We start from the raw sequence: 22,623 nt of genomic DNA on the forward strand, positions 1-22,623 counted from the left end.
AGACCTGGACTACTCTGCTGGGTGGACGGACCACCAAGGGCAAAGGAGGCTGGATCTTCACTGGGTTTTAAGCTGAAAGGACTGTTAAGCCTTTGTTGGCATCAATAGACTGGCAGCGGTCAAGAGCTTCTTGAGACTTGACTGCCTTTATTATATGTTCATATCTTGGGACCAATAGTATTACTATCTTCGAGACTGTTTTGGAACACTTCATTTTCCCTTCATTTATGCTTTTTTCCCTACATAGAAAAATCTCACTTGGCTAAAGGAACAGCAGGTTAGGTTTTGCTCAGACCCCAACCAGGGGTAAGATGGTCAAGAGAAGCCTCGGAAGGAGTATCAGGCTGTCCTAACCCAGGACTGGGAGGAGGCAGGAGAGGGGGAGGGGACTGCCTGGAGGGAGTGAAGCCTGGCAGGGCTGGTGGCCAGGGGAAGAGTGTTCTGGGCAAAGGAGGGGGCACATGCCAAGGCCCTGCCAAGAGATAGCAGGACACCCTCCAGGATTTGTATGACTCTAGGGGAAAAAATACATATGATACATTAAAAATAAGCATTGAGGGGCGCCTGGGTGGCTCAGTTGGTTGAGCATCTGACTCTTGGTTTCGGCTCAGGTCATGATCTCAGGGTCCTGTGATCAAACCCTGTGTTAGGTTCTTTTTTTTTTTTTTTTTTTAAATTTTTTTTTTTCCTGTGTTAGGTTCTGTGCTCAACTGGGAGTCTAGTTGAGTCTCTCTCCCTCACCCCTCCCCACGCTCGTGTACATGTGCACACACACGCTCTCTCTTAAATAAACCAATATTTTTTTTATTTTTTTTTAAATAAACCAATATTTTAAAAAATAAATATCGAGATTCAAAGCCTCCATAGAAGTTAAAAGAGAAGGAGGTCATGCATTAAGATGTCTTCACAAGTTCACTATGATTTCATCATCTCAGGTACATGACCGAGCTCCATGCCCTGTAAGGGCCAAGGAGGTCCTCACACTGCAGTTGCAAAGGTGCAGCTCTCAGAGATAACAGCAACATTAGGGTCACATTATTCCACTCCACTCGCTAGAGCAGCAGGAAGACCACAAAGTACAGTCTGAGCGTTCAGCGTGAATTTCAAAGGGCCTTGTAGCTTTAACCAAGTTACCCTTGAGTTTCATCAAACCAAGATAATACAGAATTTCTGGATCAGGTCCACTGTTGACAATCTCAGAGTTTAGAAGCTTCTTCAAACAAGAACCAGAGGAGTTAAGAAAGCAAAACCTTCCTTCGATTGTTCGTGCCAACATGAAGACTGTTACCACAGTTCAGGGGGAAATGAGTTTTTTAAAATTTAAAGAATTTTCAGGGCTGATCCAACGTTGCATTTTAACAAGCTGGGTAGGGGGATGGGATGACAGGGGTTTGGGTTTGGTGGTTTTTAAATTAAGTTGGTAATTTTAAGAATTAAATGACGTGGTAAAAAGCACGTTGCATTTTTATCAACCAGGATTTTAATATGCTTGCTTCTAGCTGGCCTAACACTCAGCCCATGAGACAAATCTTGAAAACATAGCAAAGAAGGTTTTGCTGAATTCTTCCCTGAAATCCCTGCCTGAAAGCCGACTCTCATTTCATTATTTTTGGTTCCACCTGGAGATGGCATTAAATGTGTTTCTACTGAAGGAACTTAAGTTTCAGGAGATGAGGACACAGGTACCTAGGTTTTGTTCAGCCAAGTAACATCACACGAAGCACCAACGTGTGTTAAGAAGTGTTCTAGATTCAAGGGGCAGGTATCACACAATGAAATGCAGTCTGGGGTTTGGATTTGCAACAGCAGGCCCCACATTCATGTCAAAGCTGCAAACACTCACCTCCCACAGGTGCCCGACAATGGGCGCATCAGCCCAGGAGTGCTCTGCGTTCATGCCCATCTTCCCATTTTTGAAGACAATGAACGTGAAAGATTTATCGAACCACCTGCATGGAACACAAATGTTCATGGGACTTAACTGTTTTAAAAAAAGCAAGTTGAACAAAAACTAGGCACTGATTTTATTCTGCATGGGTCATCTGCCCCCCACCCGCCGCACCTGCTGCCCCACCCCCGCCCCACCCCGAACAGCTGGCTGGCGGTCAAAAATCTCCGCAAAGTGGTAACAAAAGCACACACAGAACTCTGGTCACTTCTCTGTCATCAGACACAAAGATAAGCAGTTATGCACCAGAGGCCAGCAGAACAGAACATGTTACTCTAACATGAAGGGAACCGATAAGGCATCTGCAGAGAGATGGGACAGCATGTGCTGTCCGGGAGCCGCACACCCCGTCCTGGGCCGACCTCACCCCTACGTGCGAGGCAGGCAGGATGGCCCTGCACAGACTAGGTAAAGGAGGCTCCAGGATAGTCATGAGCTCAGTGAGCAAGCCAGAGCCGACATCCAGGTCAGCCCTACCACCTTCTCCTGCCTGGTCAAGGCACCACAGCCACTCTTCTCACTAGCACCTCCCATCAGAGGTGGTCGTGCACGGAGGGGAAAATCTCAAGTCTGCTGCTTGAGCTGTGTGTGTGTGTGTGCACACGTGCACGTGCACAGAAAAGAGAACCAAAGTGTTTTTATGCGAGCCTTATTCCTCCACCTGAGGCTGGTGTGAGCGATATTACCTGTCAAAACACCTGCCATGAAGGAGAGACTTGGCATAGCTATCCATCGATGCATCTGGGTCTTCCTTCCTATACCCTTGTTCTGTTTCATCTAGTGTCACGAAAAATGCTGCTTTTTCCACAGCGTCAAGGGACTGCTTGTTTTTCCCACGTCCAAAATAGGCTTGGCGACACTTGGCCCAGGGTACTCTGAAACAAGAGTTAAAGGGAGTTAAACCTGTAGCAACGTGGTGACATCTACTTATATGTGATGTTCAAAATGACAGGGTGTTTCACTGTTTTGTAGAAATTTAGGAGAAACTACATATTTATGACTGCCGGATTTCCAGAGCAGAGCACAGGCATGGCGTGCACTTCTGTTTGCTAAATACTGATTGAGAAAAACAAAAAACAAAAAACACTGAGGGCGGCCGGGGTGGCTCAGTGGTTTAGCGCCGCCTTCTGCCCAGGACGTGATACTGGAGTCCCCAGGATCAAGTCCCATGTCAGGCTCCCTGCATGGAGCCTGCTTCTCCTTCTGCCTGTGTCTCTGCCTCTCACTCTCTCTCTCAGTGTCTCTCATGAATAAATAAATAAAATCTTTAAAAAAACAAAAAATAGATGCTGATTGAGCAACAAGAATGCACGCCGTGAGCTCAGCCACCTGGGGGCAGCAACCCCAAGAAGTTCTCCTCGGGCCCAAACCAGGGTCCATCCTGAAGAAGTTCTGGCAAGTGCATGTGAGCACTCAAGTCCTGCCTGGCTCTGCTCCAGCCCTTATCCATGTGCTAGCTCACTGATCAAAACTAGTTTCTATCATTCAGAGGGGTAAACAGGCACAGAGATGCGGTCACAGCTAGTTTGTGGCAGAGAGAGCTTCAAACACAAGCTGCCCCAGTCCATGCTACTAATAACCACAGGACACCTTGGGACAAGGGGGCACCCCGGGAGTCCACCTAGAATGACTCTTTCCATCCTCCCTCACGTGGGATCCAAGGAGCTGATGTGACACCCACTTCCTGAGAGTCAACCCAGCTGTGGCTGCTTTGACTGCTCCTGGGCCCCTCACCCAGGCCCTCCTGGGGTCCTTCACCCCACCCACCCTTCCAGATCAGAGTCATCTGGCCTGTCTCCCGCCCTCTTCTCTCCAAGGCAGCCTGTGATGCCAACACACCTGTGAATACAAGGATACACACACACACCTGGCCCAGACCACTCTACTCCGTGTCTGCCAGGGGCAACCATGACAACAGGATGGCTACTATGCACCTAGTGCTGTGTGAAGTGGCAGGAAGGTAACAAGCCAGCGTATACGCTCGGCATCTATGTGAAATGCTCCAGGGAGGTAACATGCCAACATATACACTCGGTGTCTATGTGAAGGACTCTGGGGGACAAGACGCCCATGTATATACACTTGGTGTCTATGTAAAGGGCTCGGGGAGGGGGCGGGCAGAGGATAGGCATGTACATACACTCAGCATCTATGTGAAGAGCTGGGGGGAGGGTAAGATACCCATGTATACACTCGGCCTCTATGAGAAGGACTGTAGACAGTGAGATTGGGGTGGGCCGGATGCCCACGAGCCCCGCAGGGTGGGTGGTCACAGGCAAACCCACTCCTCGCAGCACGTTGTAACCACTGGCCAGCGAGCCCACTGATGTCCATGAGCATGTGGGAAGGGAGCTCTATCTCTAGGACACACCGCCCTCTGCTCTTCCATCCAGCCCGCAGAGCCCCAGTTATGGCCCAATACCCCTCCTGGGCTTCTGGCACCGAGCCTCCCCTCCAGCTCACATGGCCTGTTCCAGCCCTCACTGCCTGGGGAGCCCCGGGACTGGGATTATCCCATACACCTGCTCGGGTCCCTGGGGTGGCCCCTTTGACAGCTAAATCCAGCCCAAGTGTAGTCAGACACACGAGGACCCTCTCTGCTCTGCGTTCTGGTGTCCTGACCCACTGTCGCTCCCAGCATGGGGCGTGCAGTCCGCTCCCCCGAACACCGGTCACTCCTGCTGGCCCACTGCCACCCTCCGCGTGCAGGGGAGAACTCTTCTCTGAGAAGGGCTCCTCATGCTGCCCCAAGAGCTGCCACATCGCCGTAACTCGGATGTTCAACTGCAGACAGTACTGCCCCCCAGGGACAGTGGGCAACGTCTGGACAGTTCTGTGACAACGGGGTGGCTGCTCCTGGCTGCCAGGGATGTGCTCAACATCCTACTGCGCACAGGACAAGGCCCCCACCCAAAGATTTACGCAGCCCGGTGGGCACAGAGCCAAAGCTGGGAGGCCAGCCCCATCTTTACAAGCTAATTCCTCAGGTAAACAAAAGCCTCTGAATGATCTTCAGACATGGCAGAAAGTTGATTCCTGACTCAGAGGCCTTGGTTTAAACTTGTTTTTTGGGGGGCATCTGGGTGGCTCCGTCAGTGAAGCACCTGTCTTCAGCTCAGGTCATGATCTCAGGGCCCTGGGATTGAGCCACATCAGGCTCCCTGCTCAGAGGAGAAGCCTGCTTCTCCCTCTCCCTCTGCTCGTTCTCTCTCTCAAATAAAATCTTAAATAAATACACTTGTTTTTTTTATCCTGAATTAAATACGCCTGCAGCCCCGTGACAGAGCCTAACTCCCATCCGCCATGTGGCCTGGTCCCCGTGCAGACACAAGCCCACCTACCCCCCCACACACACACACACACCCAGAGGGGACCCGCCGGCGGGGCCCCAGCCCTGCCCCACGGCCACAGTGAGTCACCGACACACGCCTGTCCCCCAGCCAAGCCCCTGGTGGGACTTATGTCCCAGAGCCACTGTGCACCTTTCTCCCGCAGTGAGGGCTGCCAGCTTGGCCTCCCCAGGCTGAGGCTCCGACGGGTCGTCCAGAATCCTCTGCATCTGCTGCTCAATTTCCCGGGGCTTCAAGAGCCGGCCGTCGTGGTAGAGCCAGACCTTGAAGTACCGCCCTTTGTGGAACACGACGATGTGCTTGCTGTCTCTGATGTGCTGGATGGTGTCTGAGCAGGATGGGGGGTGAGACACAACATTCAGAGGCAGGATGTGAGGGAACGCTGAGAAAGACCCCTCGACTTCCCAGGGGCCCCACCCTGTCACCCCACGTCCCTCCACTCAGCTCATCCGTCCACATCTCAAGAGCCTGCAGAAGGTTCAGTACAGAGCCAGAGCAGAGAGCTCTGGAGTCAGGCTTGACCTCGTCTCAGCTCCACTCAGCCACTCACTGGATGTATTCAGCTGTGGCCAACAACTTAAGCCTGTTCAAGGGTTTCTCCCAGAAAACCAGGACAAACATGCACTTAAAGCCTTCACTTTAGAGTCAGAAATAAGACGATGCACACTAGGGCCACTTCCGTTCAACACTACACCAGGGCCTGCCAGCAAAATAAACTAAGAAAAAAGAATCGAGATACAAGGATGGGAACACGGGCCTCTCAGAGCCATGATTAACCACGGAAAATCCAACCAACCTCCCTCAAACAGCTATTTAAATTACTGAGAACATAGCTGGGTAGAGGCTCAGTGTCTGAGATCATCTGTGCTCCTCTAACCTGAGTTCTGGGCTGAGCTGAGCCTCTCCCACTCACAGGCCGGAGGCAGACTCTCAGAGGCCACTGCATTGGAGGTAGGGCCTTTAAAGAGGTAATTATGTCAAAACATGGTGATTAAGATGGATCTTAATCTCATATGACTAGAGTACTTAGAGGAAAAGATTAGGACACAGGGGTGCCAGAGTGGCTCAGTTGGTTAAGTGTCTCCCTTAGGCTCAGGTCACGATCCCGGGGTCCTGGGCTTGAGCACGTCAGGCTCCCTGCTCAGGAGGGAGTCTGTTTCTCCCTATCCCTTCCCCCTCCCCCTAGACTCTCTTTCTCTCTCTGTCAAATAAAATCTTAAAAAAAAAAAAAAATTAGGACACAGACACATGGAGGGACAACCCCGTGAGGACTCAGGGAGAGCATGGTCATCCACACACAAGCAGAGAGGCCTCAGGAGGACCCACCTGCCTGCACCTGGACCTCGGGCTTCCAGCCTCCAGGACAGGGGTGGACAGTGAATGTTTAAGCCACACAGTCTGTGCTGTTTTGTTACAATGGCCCTAAAAACTAATATATTCAGTAGCCTACGAATCAAAAATATACTGAAGACAACAAAAACAAAGAAGTTAGGAAGAACTCTGACCCTGGCAGGGAAAAGCAGAGCGGAAGCCGGCCCCCCCCCTTCTGAGGGGGATGTGTCCAAGACCCCCATGGTGCCTGAAGCCGTGGAATTTACTGAACCCCAGACACACTATTATTTTCTCTAATCAACATAACTTTAATCAAGTTTAATTTATAAACTACATATGTTAAAAAATTAACAAAAATAGGGGATCCCTGGGTGGCTCAGCGGTTTAGTGCCTACCTTTGGACCCAGGGCGTGATTCTGGAGTCCTGGGATCAAGTCCCACATCAGGCTCCCTGCATGGAGCCTGCTTTTCCCTCTGCCTGGGTCTCTGCCTCTCACTCTCTCTGTCTCGAATAATTAAAATTTCTTTTAAAAATTAACAAAAATAAAACAAAATAATGATGTGTGCTAATAAAGGTTATGTGGATCTGCTCTCTCTCAAAACACCCTGTCCTGTTCTGTCTTCTTGTGACGATGTTAGGAGTGATGTAGGTATGACACAGGGTTAGGCTGCTATGGGGGATCATTAGCCTCCACACCACAGCTGGCCACGGGTAACTGAGACCACGGAATGCAAAATCATGGGTAAGAGGAAAAACTGTAGGACATTTTATTAAAACCACTTTTAAAAGCGCTATGACTGGGGTGCCTGGATGGCTCAGTTGGTTGAACATCTCTCAGTTTTGGCTCCAGTTACGAGATCAAGCCCCACATGGGGGCTCTGTGCTCAGTGGGGAATCTCCTTGAGATTCTTTTTTTTTTTTTTTCTCCTTGAGATTCTTGCTCACCCCTTGGCTCCTCCCCCCTACAATCTCTCTCTAAAATAAATAGTTTTTTTAATTATTAAAAAAAAAAAAACTAAGAATGCAATTACTGTCCCAAAAGTGCATTTTGCCAATTCATCTGCTTTTCACAAAAATCTGGCCACCGATCACTGGACTCCAGAGTATGAGAGAGATAATAAAGGTTGACTTCTTAGCCAGAAATACCCCCACTGTAAAAGCACTGAGTGCACTGCTAGAGTGAGTTTCCAGAAAGCACCTGAGCCCTGGGTCTGAGGCAAGCTGAATCCACTTACACAAGCCCACCCGGAGGCCAGCTTTTGTGTCTGAGGACCCGCATGCCTATGTCCACGGGACAAGTTACTGCCTGGGGCGCACAGTCTGGAGGTACCCGGCTGTCACAACAGCCCCCAAAAGCTGGATGAGCTTGGGACTCTGTATACACTTAGCTTCAAAGGCAGCGACGGGTCATCATAATGGCCCACCACGAGGTCTCAGACAGGGCCCTGTTTGTTAGCTGAGAGTGGCCAGTATCTCCTGCCTACGCAACCTACACAACCTGAGCCCTGGCTGGCCTGCGACAGTCCCAGATGGCACATCTCTCCCTCTCATTCTCCAGAGCATCATGGCTTGTATAATTACGTGGCCGCCCAGCATTCTGCGAGGGTTGAGGGTGGGATCAGCTGTCCCAGGTCAGGCTGCCCCAAGTGAGCTGCTGGACTCCAAGTCCAGTCTCCCGAGCACAAGCCAACATGTGTGTGAGCCAGAGCACAACTCCTCCGAGGGAGCCAGATGAAGACAAGGAAGACTCCTAACCAGACGTGGGAAGAACACCCTAGAAGACAGCCTTCGACCAGAGGGAAATTGTGAAGTCTGAAGAAAAGCCGCATGCCCGGGCCTAATAAAGGCCAAGGAAATTCAACAGACCAGTGTTCCTGAGCCTAAAATAGAAATCTCAGATGCTCAGAAGCGGTCAGCACAAATCTGTGTGCTGAGTTTTGCCACCTTCCATACACGGCGAGGAAGGAGCAAGAAAGTGCTTTGCGAAGGAGCCTCACTCACCCGTCTCCTCTCCTGGGATCCGCGAGGTATTAAACATTCGCTCCCACTGAGCAGAGCACAGAGGAACTGTGGATCCCAAAAGAAGAATCTGCAACAAAAATATGTTTCAAACAAACAAAAAATTCCTCAGGGGGTGGGGAAAGGGGGGAAGGAGCAGATTACACACTGGATTTGTTTTCCTTGCACATATCATTTGACTTCATCGCTTCCACGCTGGGAAGAGCAGCTCTTCCCCAGGATGCTGACCCTCACCACCAAGATCACTGGACCTGCCAGGGCTCAGTTTCCTGCACCCTTCCTTCCCAAGGGGCACACTCTCATCAATCGTTTACAAACCGACACTTAAACCACAGATTTTTTAGAAACTGACACTTAACCTGGGGATATTTAAGAAAGAAATGTCTTGTTTCCCTGGAATAATTCACCAGCTAAATTGTTTTCCTCCAAAAGCAAACAAGAGCTTTTCTTCTGGGGCAGATCTCGGGGCTGCGGTACAACAGATGTATATCCATTCGGGGTACGTGAGAAGAGTTAAATATTGGAATAATTACACAGAGTGAAAGAAACTAGACAGAGAGAGAGAGAGAGAGAAAGTACCTACTGCAAGATCTCATTTGCATCAAACTTTGGAAAGCTCAAGTGATCCGGAGTGACAGAAGGCAGATTGAGGTATAGCTGGCAGGCGATGGCAGGGTGCAGCAAGACCATGGGGCACAACGAACTTTTGGGGTGATGGATGTGCTCACTACACCTGGACTGTGGGGATGGTTTCAGAGCTACGTTATTTAAAGTGAACTGTGAGGATGGTTTCAGAGCTACGTCATTTAAAGTGATGGGACTCATCCAGCTGTATGACAACAAAGTCACCAAAGCTGTTTAAAAAGAATGTTTTTTCTTTTTTAAGATTTTTTGAGAGAGAGAGAGACACAGAGAGAGAGAGAGAAAGGGGCAGAAACATAGGCAGAGGGAGAAGCAGGCTCTAAGCCCAATTTGGGACTCGATCCCAGCACCCTGGGATCATGACCTGAGCCAAAGGCAGACACTCAGCCACCCAGGCGCCCTAAAAAGAAATGTTTTAGGAAGCAGTTTGTGGGCATACCGGCTTGATCTCTTCCCGGTCCAGCCTCCGTCTATAGAGCAGAATGGCATGGATGGCGTTGCCCGCTCTCGCTGCCTGAATCGAAGTGGGTAAGACGTACAGCAAGTCCTGAAAAGGTAAACATGTGTTAGTGGAGGGAACATTCGCAGGCAAAGCTGAGCTAACATACACAGGAGAGCACTTCCACGCTGCTAAAGTATCTCCATAGGCGTTCAATCACACCTGCTCTGATGAAGAAGAAATTGAAAATACATTTCCTATACTTTGCCAATTTTGTTTTGAGTTCTACAAGAAAATAAATGGAAATGAAGAACAGAAAGAAAGAGACAAAGAATAATGAGATGGCCAGGTACTAAAGCTAGTAAACGCCAGTTACCAGAAACCAGACTGTGGGGCTGCTAACAAAACAATGGGACGTGACCTCCTGGGCTATCACTGCCTTGGAGAAAAAGAAAAACCTGGCATCCCAGAGCAAAAAAGGAGGAAGCTACACCCTGGGCCACCAGGTGTTTAGCTCTGGGGGTGGCGGGGACAGAGGCCACACGCCGCTGTGACAACAGGGGAAGGCCTGGCTGTGAGGGGCAGCTGATGGGCTTGAAAGTATTCCTGCGGCTCTAATTTCTCCATGGTGGCTCAGGGCAAACACAGAAGGATGTTCACACAGCTTTCGGGCCCAGCAAGCAGGTCCTGGGCCCTGGAAGGAAGTCCGGCCAGCGTAGGCAGGGGCAGGAGCTTCCTGGGTGGCCCCCAGGCCCATGGGGATGCCCACCTTGCCCGCCTAGGGGACTCACCATGGCATAATAGTTGCTGTTCACCATCAATGGCCCTCGTCCCCGCAGGTAGATGTACTCTTCCCACCAGTCGCTCACCTGTGGGTGCAAATAGGACAGACCCCCAGCAAGCTTAGCAGGAGCCACACAGGCCGGCGGGGTGCCAGGGGTGCCATCACTGCTCGGTGGCGCTCCCATCACAGTGCCTGTAGGAGCCTGAGTGCAAGTGTGAGTTCAACACACCCATGTAGCCGGGTCACCTGATTAAAACAGCGCACACCTGACCAAGCTTGCCTGCCGTTCCCTGCCCCTACATTGCCTACCCAATGACTGCAGCCACTCCAGCCTCATCATCTGGTGTCATCTGATCACATTTAATACCTCCTCTTCCACATCCCACCTTGTTTCACTTGCCATGCACGGGGAAGCCCTGCTGGTTTGTGGCATGGACGAGTATTTGCACATGAAAATATCACCACCAAGAAATAAGGTGTATACACTTACATAGTTTGTGGCCCACCAGGACTTTAACTTCAGATACCACTGCAACTTCGGTCCGAGGCTGACAGCAAAATCCTGAGCAAGGACCGTCATCCGTTTAAAGTCTGATTCCTTCATCAGAGGCTTCACCGATTCCAGATACTACAGGGTTAATGAAAAGCACACATGCCGAGTTAAAACACACAGGTCCCTTATCTGTACCTTAGAAAACATATAAACCTGCTTAAGAATTTAAAAATCTTCCCCAGCTTGGGACACCTAGGTGGCTCAGTGGTTGAGTGTCTGCCTTTGGCTCCGGGCATGATCCTGGGGTCCTGGGATTAAGTCCCACATCAGGCTCCCTATGAGGAGCCTGCTTCTCCCTCTGCCTGTCTCCATTCGCTCTGTGTCTCTCTCATGAATAAGTAGATAAAATTTAAAAGATTTTATTTATTCATTTGAGACAGAGAGAGTGAGAGCATAAGCAGGAAGAGCAGTAGGCAGAGGGAGAAGCAGACCCCCTGCTGAGCAGGGAGCCCAACATGGGGCTCTATCCCAGGACCCTGAGATCATGACATGAGCCAAAGGCAGATACTTAACCATCTGAGCCATCCAGGTGCCCCAGAACGTACAACTCTTGATCTTGGGGTCGTGAGTTCAAGCCCCATGTTGGGCAAGAAGATTACTTAAAAATAAAATCTTAAAAAACAAAACAACAACAACAACAACAAAAAAAAAAAAAAAAAAAAAAAAAAAAAAAAAAACCTCCCCCATGTGATGGGTTTTGTGGGTCCTCACATGAGTTAGCCATGTGGCTTTATGTCAGCGACAATGACACGATCATACTTCTTCGTCATTTACTGCCCTTTAAATTCTCCAGACCCGCATCGCCACAAGATCACTAGAGCAAATTCCAGAGTGACAAGATCACGGTTTGGCCGACAAGGACATCTCCATAGTTGCCATCATTCGGGCCTCAATCAAAACCTCGATTCCCACTGGATCACGGCTCAGGACAGTGCCAGGAAAGTGCAGGAAGTGAGCCCAAGACACCAGGGTGGGAAGGAGGAGCCAGCACAACGGATGGGATGTGGAAGGCCAAGCATCAGGTCAAGGCCAGGCCTCCAGGACAGGGTTCTGGGGCCCCCGGGATGTTGACTGGCACCACTCTGAAGTGAGTGTGCTCACGTATCAGGTCAGACGTGCAGGGTTTGGAGACCATCATCTAAAGTTGCTGCAATGCACACGAGCAAACTTATAGAAAGTAAGGCCCTCAGTTTATGGGGAAACGTGTCAATCCACCAAGTGGCAGTGCCCCCTGGGCCAGAGCTGCCGGCAGCTTGCCCACTCTCCCACAGGACTGGGCTCCTGTCACCACGTCACAGGTGAGGACACATGAGAGCAGAGAGGAGAGGAAACCTGAAAAGCCAACAGGCCTTGTTGCAAAAGCCAAAACATGTCCTGCTTAGTCTTTAAAATGGGGCCAAAGGCAAAAGCCAGCCCTGGTTGGCTGCAGCGGCAACCAGCCTGGCTGCTCCTCCAGGTGACACAGAGGTCCTGTCAGACCCCAAGGTCCCACTTCCAGGCCTCAACCCACCCCAGTGCCAGCAGGTCCTTGAACAAAACCGTTCACAACAGCTGCAGGCTGGAAACCAGGCAAACATCCACCAACAGATGAATGTAGGAACGCAGTATGGTCCAATCGTCCAGTCGGATGTGATTCGGTCATTAAAGGGATGATATGCTGAGAGACACTCTGGCATAGACAAATCCTCAAAACAGTCTAAGAGCCAGATGCAGAGGCACATACTGTAGGATTCCATTTATAGGAAACATCCAGGACAGGCAAACCCACAGAGACAACACAGGTTGGTGGGTGCCAGGGGTTGGGGGGCAGGGGAGACATGAAACGGGGTGTCAGGCTAATGCATATGGGGTTTCAGTGATGGAAAGTTCTGGAATTAGCCCATGGTGGAGGCTGTACTATGAAAATGTACTCAATGCCACACAACTGCCGCCTTAAAGTGGCTAACATGTTTCAGGGGGTTTCCAGGATCACACCCTGGGCTGAAGGCGGCGCTAAACCACTGAGTCAGGGCAGCCCCAGTGGTGATCCTGGAGTGATCCTGGAGACCCTGGATCGAGTCCCAAGTCAGGCTCCCTGCATAGAGCCTGCTTCTCCCTCTGCCTGTGTCTCTGCCTCTCTCTCTCTCTGTCTCTATGAATAAATAAATAAATAAATAATCTTTTAAAAATAAAAAAAATAAATAAACCACTGAATCACCCGGGCTGCCCCAACAAAGATGTTTAAAAAAATTTTTCCAAAGCTGTTTCTCTATCAAATGTGCTGCCTTTTAAAAAAAGGTACCTCATGGGGTGCCTTTGGCTCAGGCAGTGATCCTGGGGTCCTGGGATCGAGTCCTGCATCGGACTCCCTGCAGGGAGCCTGCTTCTCCCTCTCCCTAGGTCTCTGCCTCTCTCTGTCTCTTGTGAGTAAATAAATAAAATCTTAAAAAAACAAATTAAAATAAAAACATCAAAAAACAAAACACCTCCTATGTGCTGATATGTCAGAAAGGAAGATCTCTTCCAATAGCTAGACAATTACGGTGCTGAGTATAGCCAGCCAACTGCTATGGGTCATAAATCTTAATCCCAGGAGGACTGACACATGGGGGAGTGGGAGTGTCCCAGTGAGCTCAAAGCTGTACCTACCCTGTTCACGGTGTCCTGAACGGCCGGGACTGGCAGGCGTGGCAGCGATGTCTGGAAGCTGTATAACATAGGTTTTCGGCCGGAAAAGATCTTGACCATACTCTTTTAAAAAAAAGGAATGTTTTAAAACATGAGACCACATTAAAGATGCAAGCCAGCTCTCAATTTGCTGACTACTGATTTTTTTGTGGTCTTCCACCCCGACACTCCCAGGCCTTAGCAAACAAACAGGGAACCCCAAACAGAAACCGGGCTGATGAAAGCCCAGGTCTGACGGATGCTTCGAGATGCCCTGGCCAGGATGTGCACCCAGGTGTTGCCGGCTGACTGTATGTCTGCACGTGGCCCAAGATCCACCCAGCTACCTTCGCAAGGCCGCTCTTGGTCTGGGGACTGACTCAAAGTGCTGGCAAGGGTGAGCAGAGGCAAAGCTGAGAAGCTCAGACCTCGAGCCGATCCCAGTGGAGCAGCAAGGAGGCTGCCTCAAGCCCAGCAGACAGCACACATTTGCCCACTCTCGGCCCTGGCTTTCCTCTGGAAGGATCTAACACCTGCTCATCTCACACTGGGATCTGAGATCTCAGACCTCGAAGGCATTTCTTGGGCTCGCAGCGGGCAGCTGGGACTCCACCGGACACACGCCAGGAGCCACCCCGGGGATCCCGTTTAGCTCACTCCGTCAAGGGTGGGCGCCAGCTCTGACTCTGCCAATCAGTGAAACTACACCCAGGCCAGCGCAGGAAGTCGGTCAGGGGAGAGTGCACCCTAGGGGTGAGAGTGGGCCAGGCGTGGGGGTGCCTCTCCCAAGCAGCCCCAGGGAGGAAGGGAAACCGGGACAGGCATCCATGCACACGGCAAACCAGGGCCGCTCCGGCTGCGGCCCAGGGGAGCCAGCAGGACACCCTGAAGCGCGGGGTGGATCAGGGAGACCAGGTCGGACCGGTTGGCAGGGGAATCCACCTAACGTCTGCCTTCGACTTAGTCAGAAAAGCTACAAAGAGGTGGATGGGCGTCCCTTCTCTTTGATGGATAATCTGGATGGCAAGACGTTAATATACCACCTTCAGAAGTGACAAACATCATTAAAGAAAAATATACTCTTTGGCCCATACTTATGAGTCAAGATGAATCAACGGCTCTGGAGCAATGAGGTCAACTCCCAGGTCAACCAATTGTAGAAGGGGAAAGGTCCCATGAGGATCTCCCTTTCAAAGTAAAAGCCACCCACCTGAGACACTGTGCTGAGTGAAGACTGAATACTATGGTGAAGGGGGGGTGGCGGGGGTGGCAGGTGCCTGCGGCACCGGGCCCCTGATCGCGCTGCCCCTGTGCACCTATACCTTTGCTAAGTGGGCAGATTTTGCTTACATGCTCTTAACCGCAAAGGAAAAGCGGGGTGGGACATGAGGAAGCGTTGGAGGTAGGGGGAGGGCTAGGTTTGCGGCACTGATGGACCAGGTGCATACTTACCTCCAGACACAACGAGCCATGCACACTCCTAAACTGCTCTGAGACCTTTTGTACAGCAAGTGTACCCCCAAAAAAGCAGTTATAAAAAATGCACACAGCCCCAAGAGTGAAGGGAGGGTCATTTACCATCCAGATCTTGGTGGCGCGGCTCATCTTGCCATGCTGGGCGAACATCCAGCCGTGGTACGAGAGCAGCACTTTGAGGGAGTAGCGCATGGTGATGATGAGGGCCACCCACAGGCCCGTGCCGAAGAGGATGCCGCTGACCACGTTCTTTGTCTGGCTGGACATGTAGCCACTAGGGACACGACATAAGCCCAGAACACATTAGGGTGGATGCCACACGCTGCCAGCCAGAGCTGCCTTCCCTCCTGAACACAAATGAGACCACATTCCAAAAACACCACATTCGCTAAGCATCAGCCTAACTCTCGAAAGACTCAGACACCGCTCTCCTATCCTCAGGATAAACCAGGCCTCCTGTGTTCTCAGGGAAAGATGCACATCTTTCTCCAGGGTCTAGGGATGGTGACGGGTGACATGTGAGGTGGTGGCCTGCCCACGATGAAACCCATGCCCCAGGTCCACCTGCACCTGCTCAGCTGGGTGCTCACAGCAACTCTGGGCCATTCCCTTCCTGCCCCTCCTCCTCAAACCTACCTTTGGGTTTCACCATTAGTCATGGGACACTCAGATCATTTGGGGAAACCATTATAGCCATTTATATCAAAAAAGCTTCTTTTTGATCTAGGCAAGCATACTTACGTATAAATGAAGAAACTGATGGCATAAAATGATCTTTTTTTTAAAGATTTTATTTACTTATTTAGACAGAGAGTGCATGTGAGCAGGGGGAGGGGCAGGAAGGAGAGAGAGAATCTCAAGCAAACTTCTTGCTGAATGCTGAGCCCGAAGCAGGGCTTTATCTCCGGACCCTGAGATCACGATCTGAGGCAAAATCAAGAATCGGACCCCCAACTGACTGAGCCACCAGGCGCCCCACAAAATGATCATTTAAATAATGAACTTAGGGAATGCCTGGGTGGCTCAGCGGTTGAGCGTCTGCCTTCGACTAAGGGAGCGATCTTGGAGTCCTGGGATCGAGTCCCACATCGGGCTCCCAGCATGGAGCCTGCTTCTCCTCCCTCTGCCTGTGTCTCTGCCTCTCTCTTTTTGTGTCTCTCATGAATAAATAAATAAAATCTTTAAAAATAAATAAATAACTTAGGGGCACCTAGGTGGTTCAGTTGATTAAGCATCTGCCTTCGGCTCAGGTCATCATCCCGGGGTCCTGGGATCGAGTCCTTTATGGGGCTCCCTGCTCAGCGGGAAGCCTATTTCACCCTCTGCCTATGTCTCTGCCCCTCCCCCTGCTTGTGTATGTGCTCTCTCTCTCTCTGTCAAATAAATAAATAAAATATTTTTAAAATAATAGTAATAATAAACTTAGAGAAAATGTTTTCATTGGCTAAGGAAGGGGATAGACTGTACGGTAAAGACGGGACTGTCAAAAATCTTTGTGGTTTTTAGTTTTAGTTGCTCTGGAAACCACAACCTAGTATAAAATAAAAAGGATTTAAATAACAAATGTTGGTAAGGACCCAGAGAATAGGGAACCCTCAGCCACTGAGGGTGCAGCCACTGCGGAGAACTGTATGGAGCTTCCTCAAAAAAACTAAAAATAGAACTACCCTATGATCCAGCAATTCTACTTCTGAGTATTTATCGGAAGGACATGAAATCACCCTCTCGAAAACATATCTGCACCCTCATGTCCAATTTAGCATCATCCAAAAGAGCCAAGACATGAAAACCACCCAAGTGTCCATTGATGGGAGAGTGGATGAAGGTGTGTTATATAAATATGACGGAATGTTATTCGACCATAAAAAAGAAGGAAATCCTGCTGTTTGTGACAACCATGGAGCTTGAGGGCTTTATGCCAAGCGAAATAAGTCAGAGAAAAACAAACACTGCAGGATCTCACTTATACGTGGAATCTAAACCAAAACTCTAAATTCACAGACACAGAGAATGGGCTGGTGGCTGCCTGAGGCAGGGGATAGGCAAAGGGGGCGGGGGGGGGGACCATGGTCAAAAGGTACATATTACCAGGAGCTCCTGGCTGGCTCCATTGGTAGGGTGTGTGACTCCTGATCCCAGGGTTGTGAGTTCGAGCCCCACATGGGTGTGGAGATTCTTAAAAACAGAATCTTAATAAAGAGGGTATAAACTTCCAGCATTAAGACAAAAAAGTCTTAGGGATCATAGGTAACAGTACCATATTGTATATTTAAAAATTGCTAGGAAGGTAGATCTTAAAAGGTCTCATCACAAGAAAAAAAATCTGTACTCGTGTGGAGAGGAGTGTTACTTAACTAAATGTGTGGTTATCAGTTTAAGCTATATACGTCTACCAAATCGTAATGTTACACACGTAAAACTAACATAACATTATATATCAATCATATCTCATTTTTTAAAATTATTTCAGGGGCACCTGAGTGGCTCAATGGTTGAGTGTCTGCCTTTGACTCAGGTCATCATCCTGGGGTCATGCAATCGAGTTCTGCATCAGGCTCCATACGTAAAGCCTGCTTGTCCCTCTGTCTATGTCTCCACCTCTCTGTCTCATGAATAAATAAAATTTTATTTTATTTTATTTTTTTAAAATAATATTTTAAAAAATATTTTATTTTAAAAAAATATTTTAAAAAAATATTTCAGTGTGCTTCAAATCATTAAAACCAGTATACATAACCTACAGGTATCTCCAATATTTAAAAACCATCAAGTTAACATCTTATGATACGTAAGTAACATTAAAACAAATTGCCTTCAAGGTAAAATAGTTTTGCTTCAAAACTCATGTTTTCCTTATAATCTGTCAAATCTTGTGTTCAAACTCAGCTGTGGCTTCTACTTTCCACCTACACATTCTTTGCTGACAGTATAATCTACAAGCAAGCTTGGAGCTAGGAGTTAAGAACCTATCTTTCAGATAATCTACATTTTAGATTCCAAAGGACTATGTCACTGAAGGAAAAGACACACATACCTATTGACCAACAAAAACCGAACAGTATTTTAACATTAGCAAATAAATACACGTTCACAATTTTTTATATGATATACACACATAGGCGCTTCAATGACAAGCATTCACAAAAAAAAGCTTTCTTTTAAAGAACAGGTTCTTTCTGAGATTGCAGGAGTCAGACAAAAGCAGAATACACCCTGCTGGGCCAGGTACATCTGCGCTTGTGAAAGCAGCCACCTGGGGTGCCAGGGTGGCTCAGTGGGTGAAGCATCTGAATTCGACTAGGGTCATGATCCCGGGATCCTGGATTGAGTCCTGCATCATTGGGTTCCCTGCTCTGCGGGGATCCTGCTTCTCTCTACCACTTGTGTGCTGTCTCACTTTCTCAGTTGCCATCTCTCAAAGAAAGCAAGCAAGCAGCCACCTAGGTTCCAGAATGACCCATGCCTGGAAAACGCTGACCCTTAACCTGGTCCTTCTAAATTTGGGCCAGGGATGGCCCAGTTCACTGCAATCGGTTTACAGACACAAAGAAACAAATCGTATAAGGATCCAGATTATTACAGGGCTTTAAATAGCCAACACTTTTAAATATAATCCAGTGTTAAGAGCCCACAGTGGAGAGTAAATTAAAAATCTGTGTTAAGGGACACCTGGGTGGCTCAGCGGTTGAGCATCTGCATTCGGAACTGGCCGTGGTCTCGGAGTTCCGGGATCGAGTCCTGCATCAGGCTTCTTGCATAGAGCCTGCTTCTCCTCCCTCTGCCTATGTCTCTTTCTCGTATAAATAAATAAATAAAATCTTTAAAAAAAAATCTGTATTAAGCCCACAACAGTGTAAAGAGGATGCAAAAACAGCACGACCTAGCATGCAGAGGCCAGCTGTCTACAAGGGTCTTGAGGACAGCAGGAACACGGTTTGGCCAGAGCATGGGGAGTGTCAGGGTCGCTGTCTCAGCCTCCCCAGCCCCCAGGCAGAGCAAAGAATCAGCAGGTGTCCAGCCCAGGCACACTTCCCCTGAAATGATGGAATTTTTATTCTAGGCCTTGCAGATGCTTATAAAGGCAGGAGCCAGAGTTCTTGAGGCAGCTCGGAGGCCATGAGCAACTCGGCTGGACTCTGGGCTTTGAACAAGAAGCAGGGTTCAGGGGGAAGGGGCACCCACTCAAGGCAGAAGTTCACACCTTTACATAAAACCACTGAATTCCAGGACGCCTGGGTGGCTCAGTGGTTGAACGTCTGCCTTCGGCTCAGGGCATGATCCCAGGACTCGGGATGGAGTCCAGCATCTGGCTCCCCATGGGGAGCTCGCTTCTCCCTCTGCCTGTGTGTCTGCCTCTCTTGTGTGTCTCTCATGAATGAATAAATAAATCTTAAAACACACACACACGCACACACAGACACACACACACACACACACACACACACTGAATTCCTTCTTTAAAGTCATCGGAGTCTGACTCAGTCATGAGCTGAGTTTTCATCTAAAGTCCTACCCTGCCAGTTTATTCCTTTCTGCAGGAACGACATTAAATCCAAACAACCAGCAAAGTGCTGGTTTATCAAAATGCCTGGAGTCTGTTTTGCTCAGGCCAGCACCTGACACCCCAGGTACACCCCAGGAAACGTGAGGACACCCCTGGGCTGCCATCTGGTCCATCAGGGGACCCTACCCTCCACACGCAACCACTGCCCCAAACAAAGCCTGGCTATGTGACAAGGACTTGGGAGACCATCATTTCTCTAGGAAGAGACCTAGAAGGTTTGTCAGTGCAAACGAAAAACAGAGACACAGAATGGAAGGTCTGGCACGGAACAGCTATGGCGACATAGAGGTACTGGGATACTTTCTAGCAGAAAATAAAAAATATTCTAGACAAAGGGCCAGATGCAAACAGGGTGACAGAGATGCCTGTGTTCTATCATCTGGTCACTCAAATGCCAACCAGGCAGTGGTGTCCGTTGTATGTGTGGCAAGAAGGTTCTCTGAATGGAGGCTCAGGGCATGTTGCAGGAAGCTTAGATTTTGGAGATGTGCCAAGCTGGGTCTGAATTCCAGTCCCTTGCTTCCTCTCTGAGACTCCGTACCTGTGTGCCCTTCTTCACTTTACCACAGAGACCCCAGTGAGAAGCCACCACAGCATAGAGTCTGAACTTTAGGGGGTCCTACACCCATGTCAGGGCCCATCCCTGGGACTGCAGCAGAGGAAGGACGCCAGGGGGGGTTCCATAAGTGCTCTCGCACTACATACACCTTCCCAGAAACATAATAAGCCAGAGGCTCCTCTAGGCCAAACATCATGGTGGAAAGAGAGCCTATTTTCAAGCTCCTAGAAAAACCTGAAACTCTCAGGAGTGCTAGGGTTCCCTCTGGGGTTTGATGCCACTCTGACAGAGAGCTAAGGGGCTGAGGTCTCCCCCAGAGCAGCTACTTGTTAGGATCATGGACTCCAGTGCAAAGAACTGACCGTATCCAGAACCAGTTCCTGAAGCAGAGATTTCTTTTAAGGATACCGCAGCCTCAGCCCAGGTGGCTCAGAGGTTTAGCGCCGCCTTCAGCCCACGACCTGATCCTGGAGACCCGGGATCGAGTCCCACGTCGGGCTCCCTTCAAGAAGCCTGCTTCTCCCTCTGCCTGTGTCTCTGTCTCTCTCTCTCTCCCTCTGTGTGTGTCTCTCATGAATAAATATATAAAATCTTAAAAAAAAAAAAAAAAAAAAAGGTACTGCAGCCAGGCTATGTGCACTGACCACACTACCTCAGGCCCTGACACGATGTCCCAGCACAACCCAGGCCCAAGGCTGTCTCCAGAAAAAGAGCTGCAAGAGACCATAAACTCCCTGTGGACCTTAACACAGAAGAAAGCCTACAGAAGAGCAAAGCTTCAAATGATTCAATCAGAACAGGAATGGTCATTATATTTGAAGAGACATAAAAATATTAGCAACAGAAATCGCTAGCTTCCTAGACAATCTAAGATATGAAAAGAGTACTCACGTAGTGTCAAGGGTCCGATTGATTTTTGCAATTATTCCCAGCGAGGGGTCGATCTTGGCATACATGGTTGACATAACACCCACCACCACGATGAGCCAACTGGAGGGGCTCGCCGGGTACACGCCAGTGATGATGCCATTCTAGAAACAGAACATGTATCGTTGAGTCCTGGGCAGAGTGGTAAGGAGGCATTTGTAGCACATGGTGGCTAAGTGACCACGTTGTCCCTGGAGGAAATCTTCCCCAGAGCCTCCAGCTCCTTCTTTCTACATCTGAGCCAAATGGGAGGGCCCTGAAGCAGATTCCTCTGAGAGTGACCCCAGGACATCAGAATCACCCGAGGCACTAGTTTATTAACACTGATTCCCGAGCTCTACCTAGACTGACTCGTAACTGAACCAACCATGAAGTCCTCTCTCCCAACCTGCTACACCTTGGGGATGCCCCAAGACCAGCTCCAAAACCACCCCTCCCGTTGCTCTTGAATCATGAGGCTGTATTGTCGACCCCCGAATATTTTCAGGAGACCTCACTCCAGGCTGAGAATTTGCTATGATATGATCCTTCAGCCAAACCTTCCTACTTCCCCACCCTGAAAACCACAAAAAAAGTAGAAATGAGAAAGCACATTATGAAATAAAATTCTGGAACCCAGGTAAGCATTGTGCCTCCTTATTCTTTTTTTTTTTTTTTTTTTTAAGATTTATTTATTTATTTATTCAGAGAGAGCGAAGAGAGAGGCAGAGACACAGGCAGAGGGAGAAGCAGGCTCCATGCAGGAAGCCTGATGTGGGACTGGATCACGCCCTGGGCTGCAGGCGGCGCTAAACCGCTACGCCACCGGGGCTGCCCTCCTAATTCTCTATTTTGGTGTTTGTTTCGAAACTACTAAACTAAAAAAAAAAAAAAAAAAAAAATTCTTGCTAAAGCCTTCCTAATAAGAGATTGATTTGACCAAGACAATGGATTTAAAAACTCTCAAAGCTCTTCTGAATTATTTTAGAAGCTACTTGCATCCCTCCATGTTATTCCCATAGATTTCCTATTGTCTAGAGGTCTAAGAGAAAGATTTTTTTTTAACGTTTTATATATTTATTCAGGAGAGATACAGAAGGAGAGGCAGGGAGACATAGGCAGAGAGAGAGAAGCAGACTCCCTGAGAGGGAACCCGATGTGGGACTCAACCCAGGATCACAACCTGAGCGGAAGGCAGACATTCAACCACTGAGCCACCCAGGTGGGCCCCGAGAAAGAGATTTTAAACAAAGTGGGGGTTTCTCCTGGTGTTCTCTGAAGTAAACGTTCTTTTAAGGTGAAGACACATACATGTATTACATTACATTAAAACCAAGGCAAGAAGGTCCAGATAAGAGGCCTCCCACTCACCCCAGCCTCCCCCTGCAGCCCCTCCAGCTCCGA

General features: G+C 49.1%; 1 protein-coding gene across 39 annotated transcripts in view; it reads right to left on the reverse strand.

Annotated features, from left to right (window-relative positions):
- The window catches only part of CPT1A (carnitine palmitoyltransferase 1A), a 58,568-nt gene that overhangs the window by 17,263 nt on the left and 18,682 nt on the right, over positions 1 to 22,623 (reverse strand). For all 39 annotated transcript variants that reach the window (XM_072758632.1, XM_072758633.1, XM_072758607.1 and 36 more), the window contains 10 exons: positions 21,205 to 21,344; positions 15,293 to 15,464; positions 13,697 to 13,798; positions 11,006 to 11,143; positions 10,523 to 10,600; positions 9,732 to 9,839; positions 8,633 to 8,720; positions 5,431 to 5,626; positions 2,635 to 2,823; positions 1,844 to 1,949 (listed from right to left, as the gene is read on the reverse strand). In XM_072758632.1, coding sequence (XP_072614733.1) covers positions 1,844 to 1,949; positions 2,635 to 2,823; positions 5,431 to 5,626; positions 8,633 to 8,720; positions 9,732 to 9,839; positions 10,523 to 10,600; positions 11,006 to 11,143; positions 13,697 to 13,798; positions 15,293 to 15,464; positions 21,205 to 21,344 — 1,317 coding nt within the window. The remainder of the gene's footprint in view (positions 1 to 1,843; positions 1,950 to 2,634; positions 2,824 to 5,430; positions 5,627 to 8,632; positions 8,721 to 9,731; positions 9,840 to 10,522; positions 10,601 to 11,005; positions 11,144 to 13,696; positions 13,799 to 15,292; positions 15,465 to 21,204; positions 21,345 to 22,623) is intronic.

The sequence above is a fragment of the Vulpes vulpes genome, chromosome 5 (genome assembly GCF_048418805.1).
Source record: "Vulpes vulpes isolate BD-2025 chromosome 5, VulVul3, whole genome shotgun sequence".
NCBI classification, from domain to species: Eukaryota; Metazoa; Chordata; class Mammalia; order Carnivora; family Canidae; genus Vulpes; species Vulpes vulpes.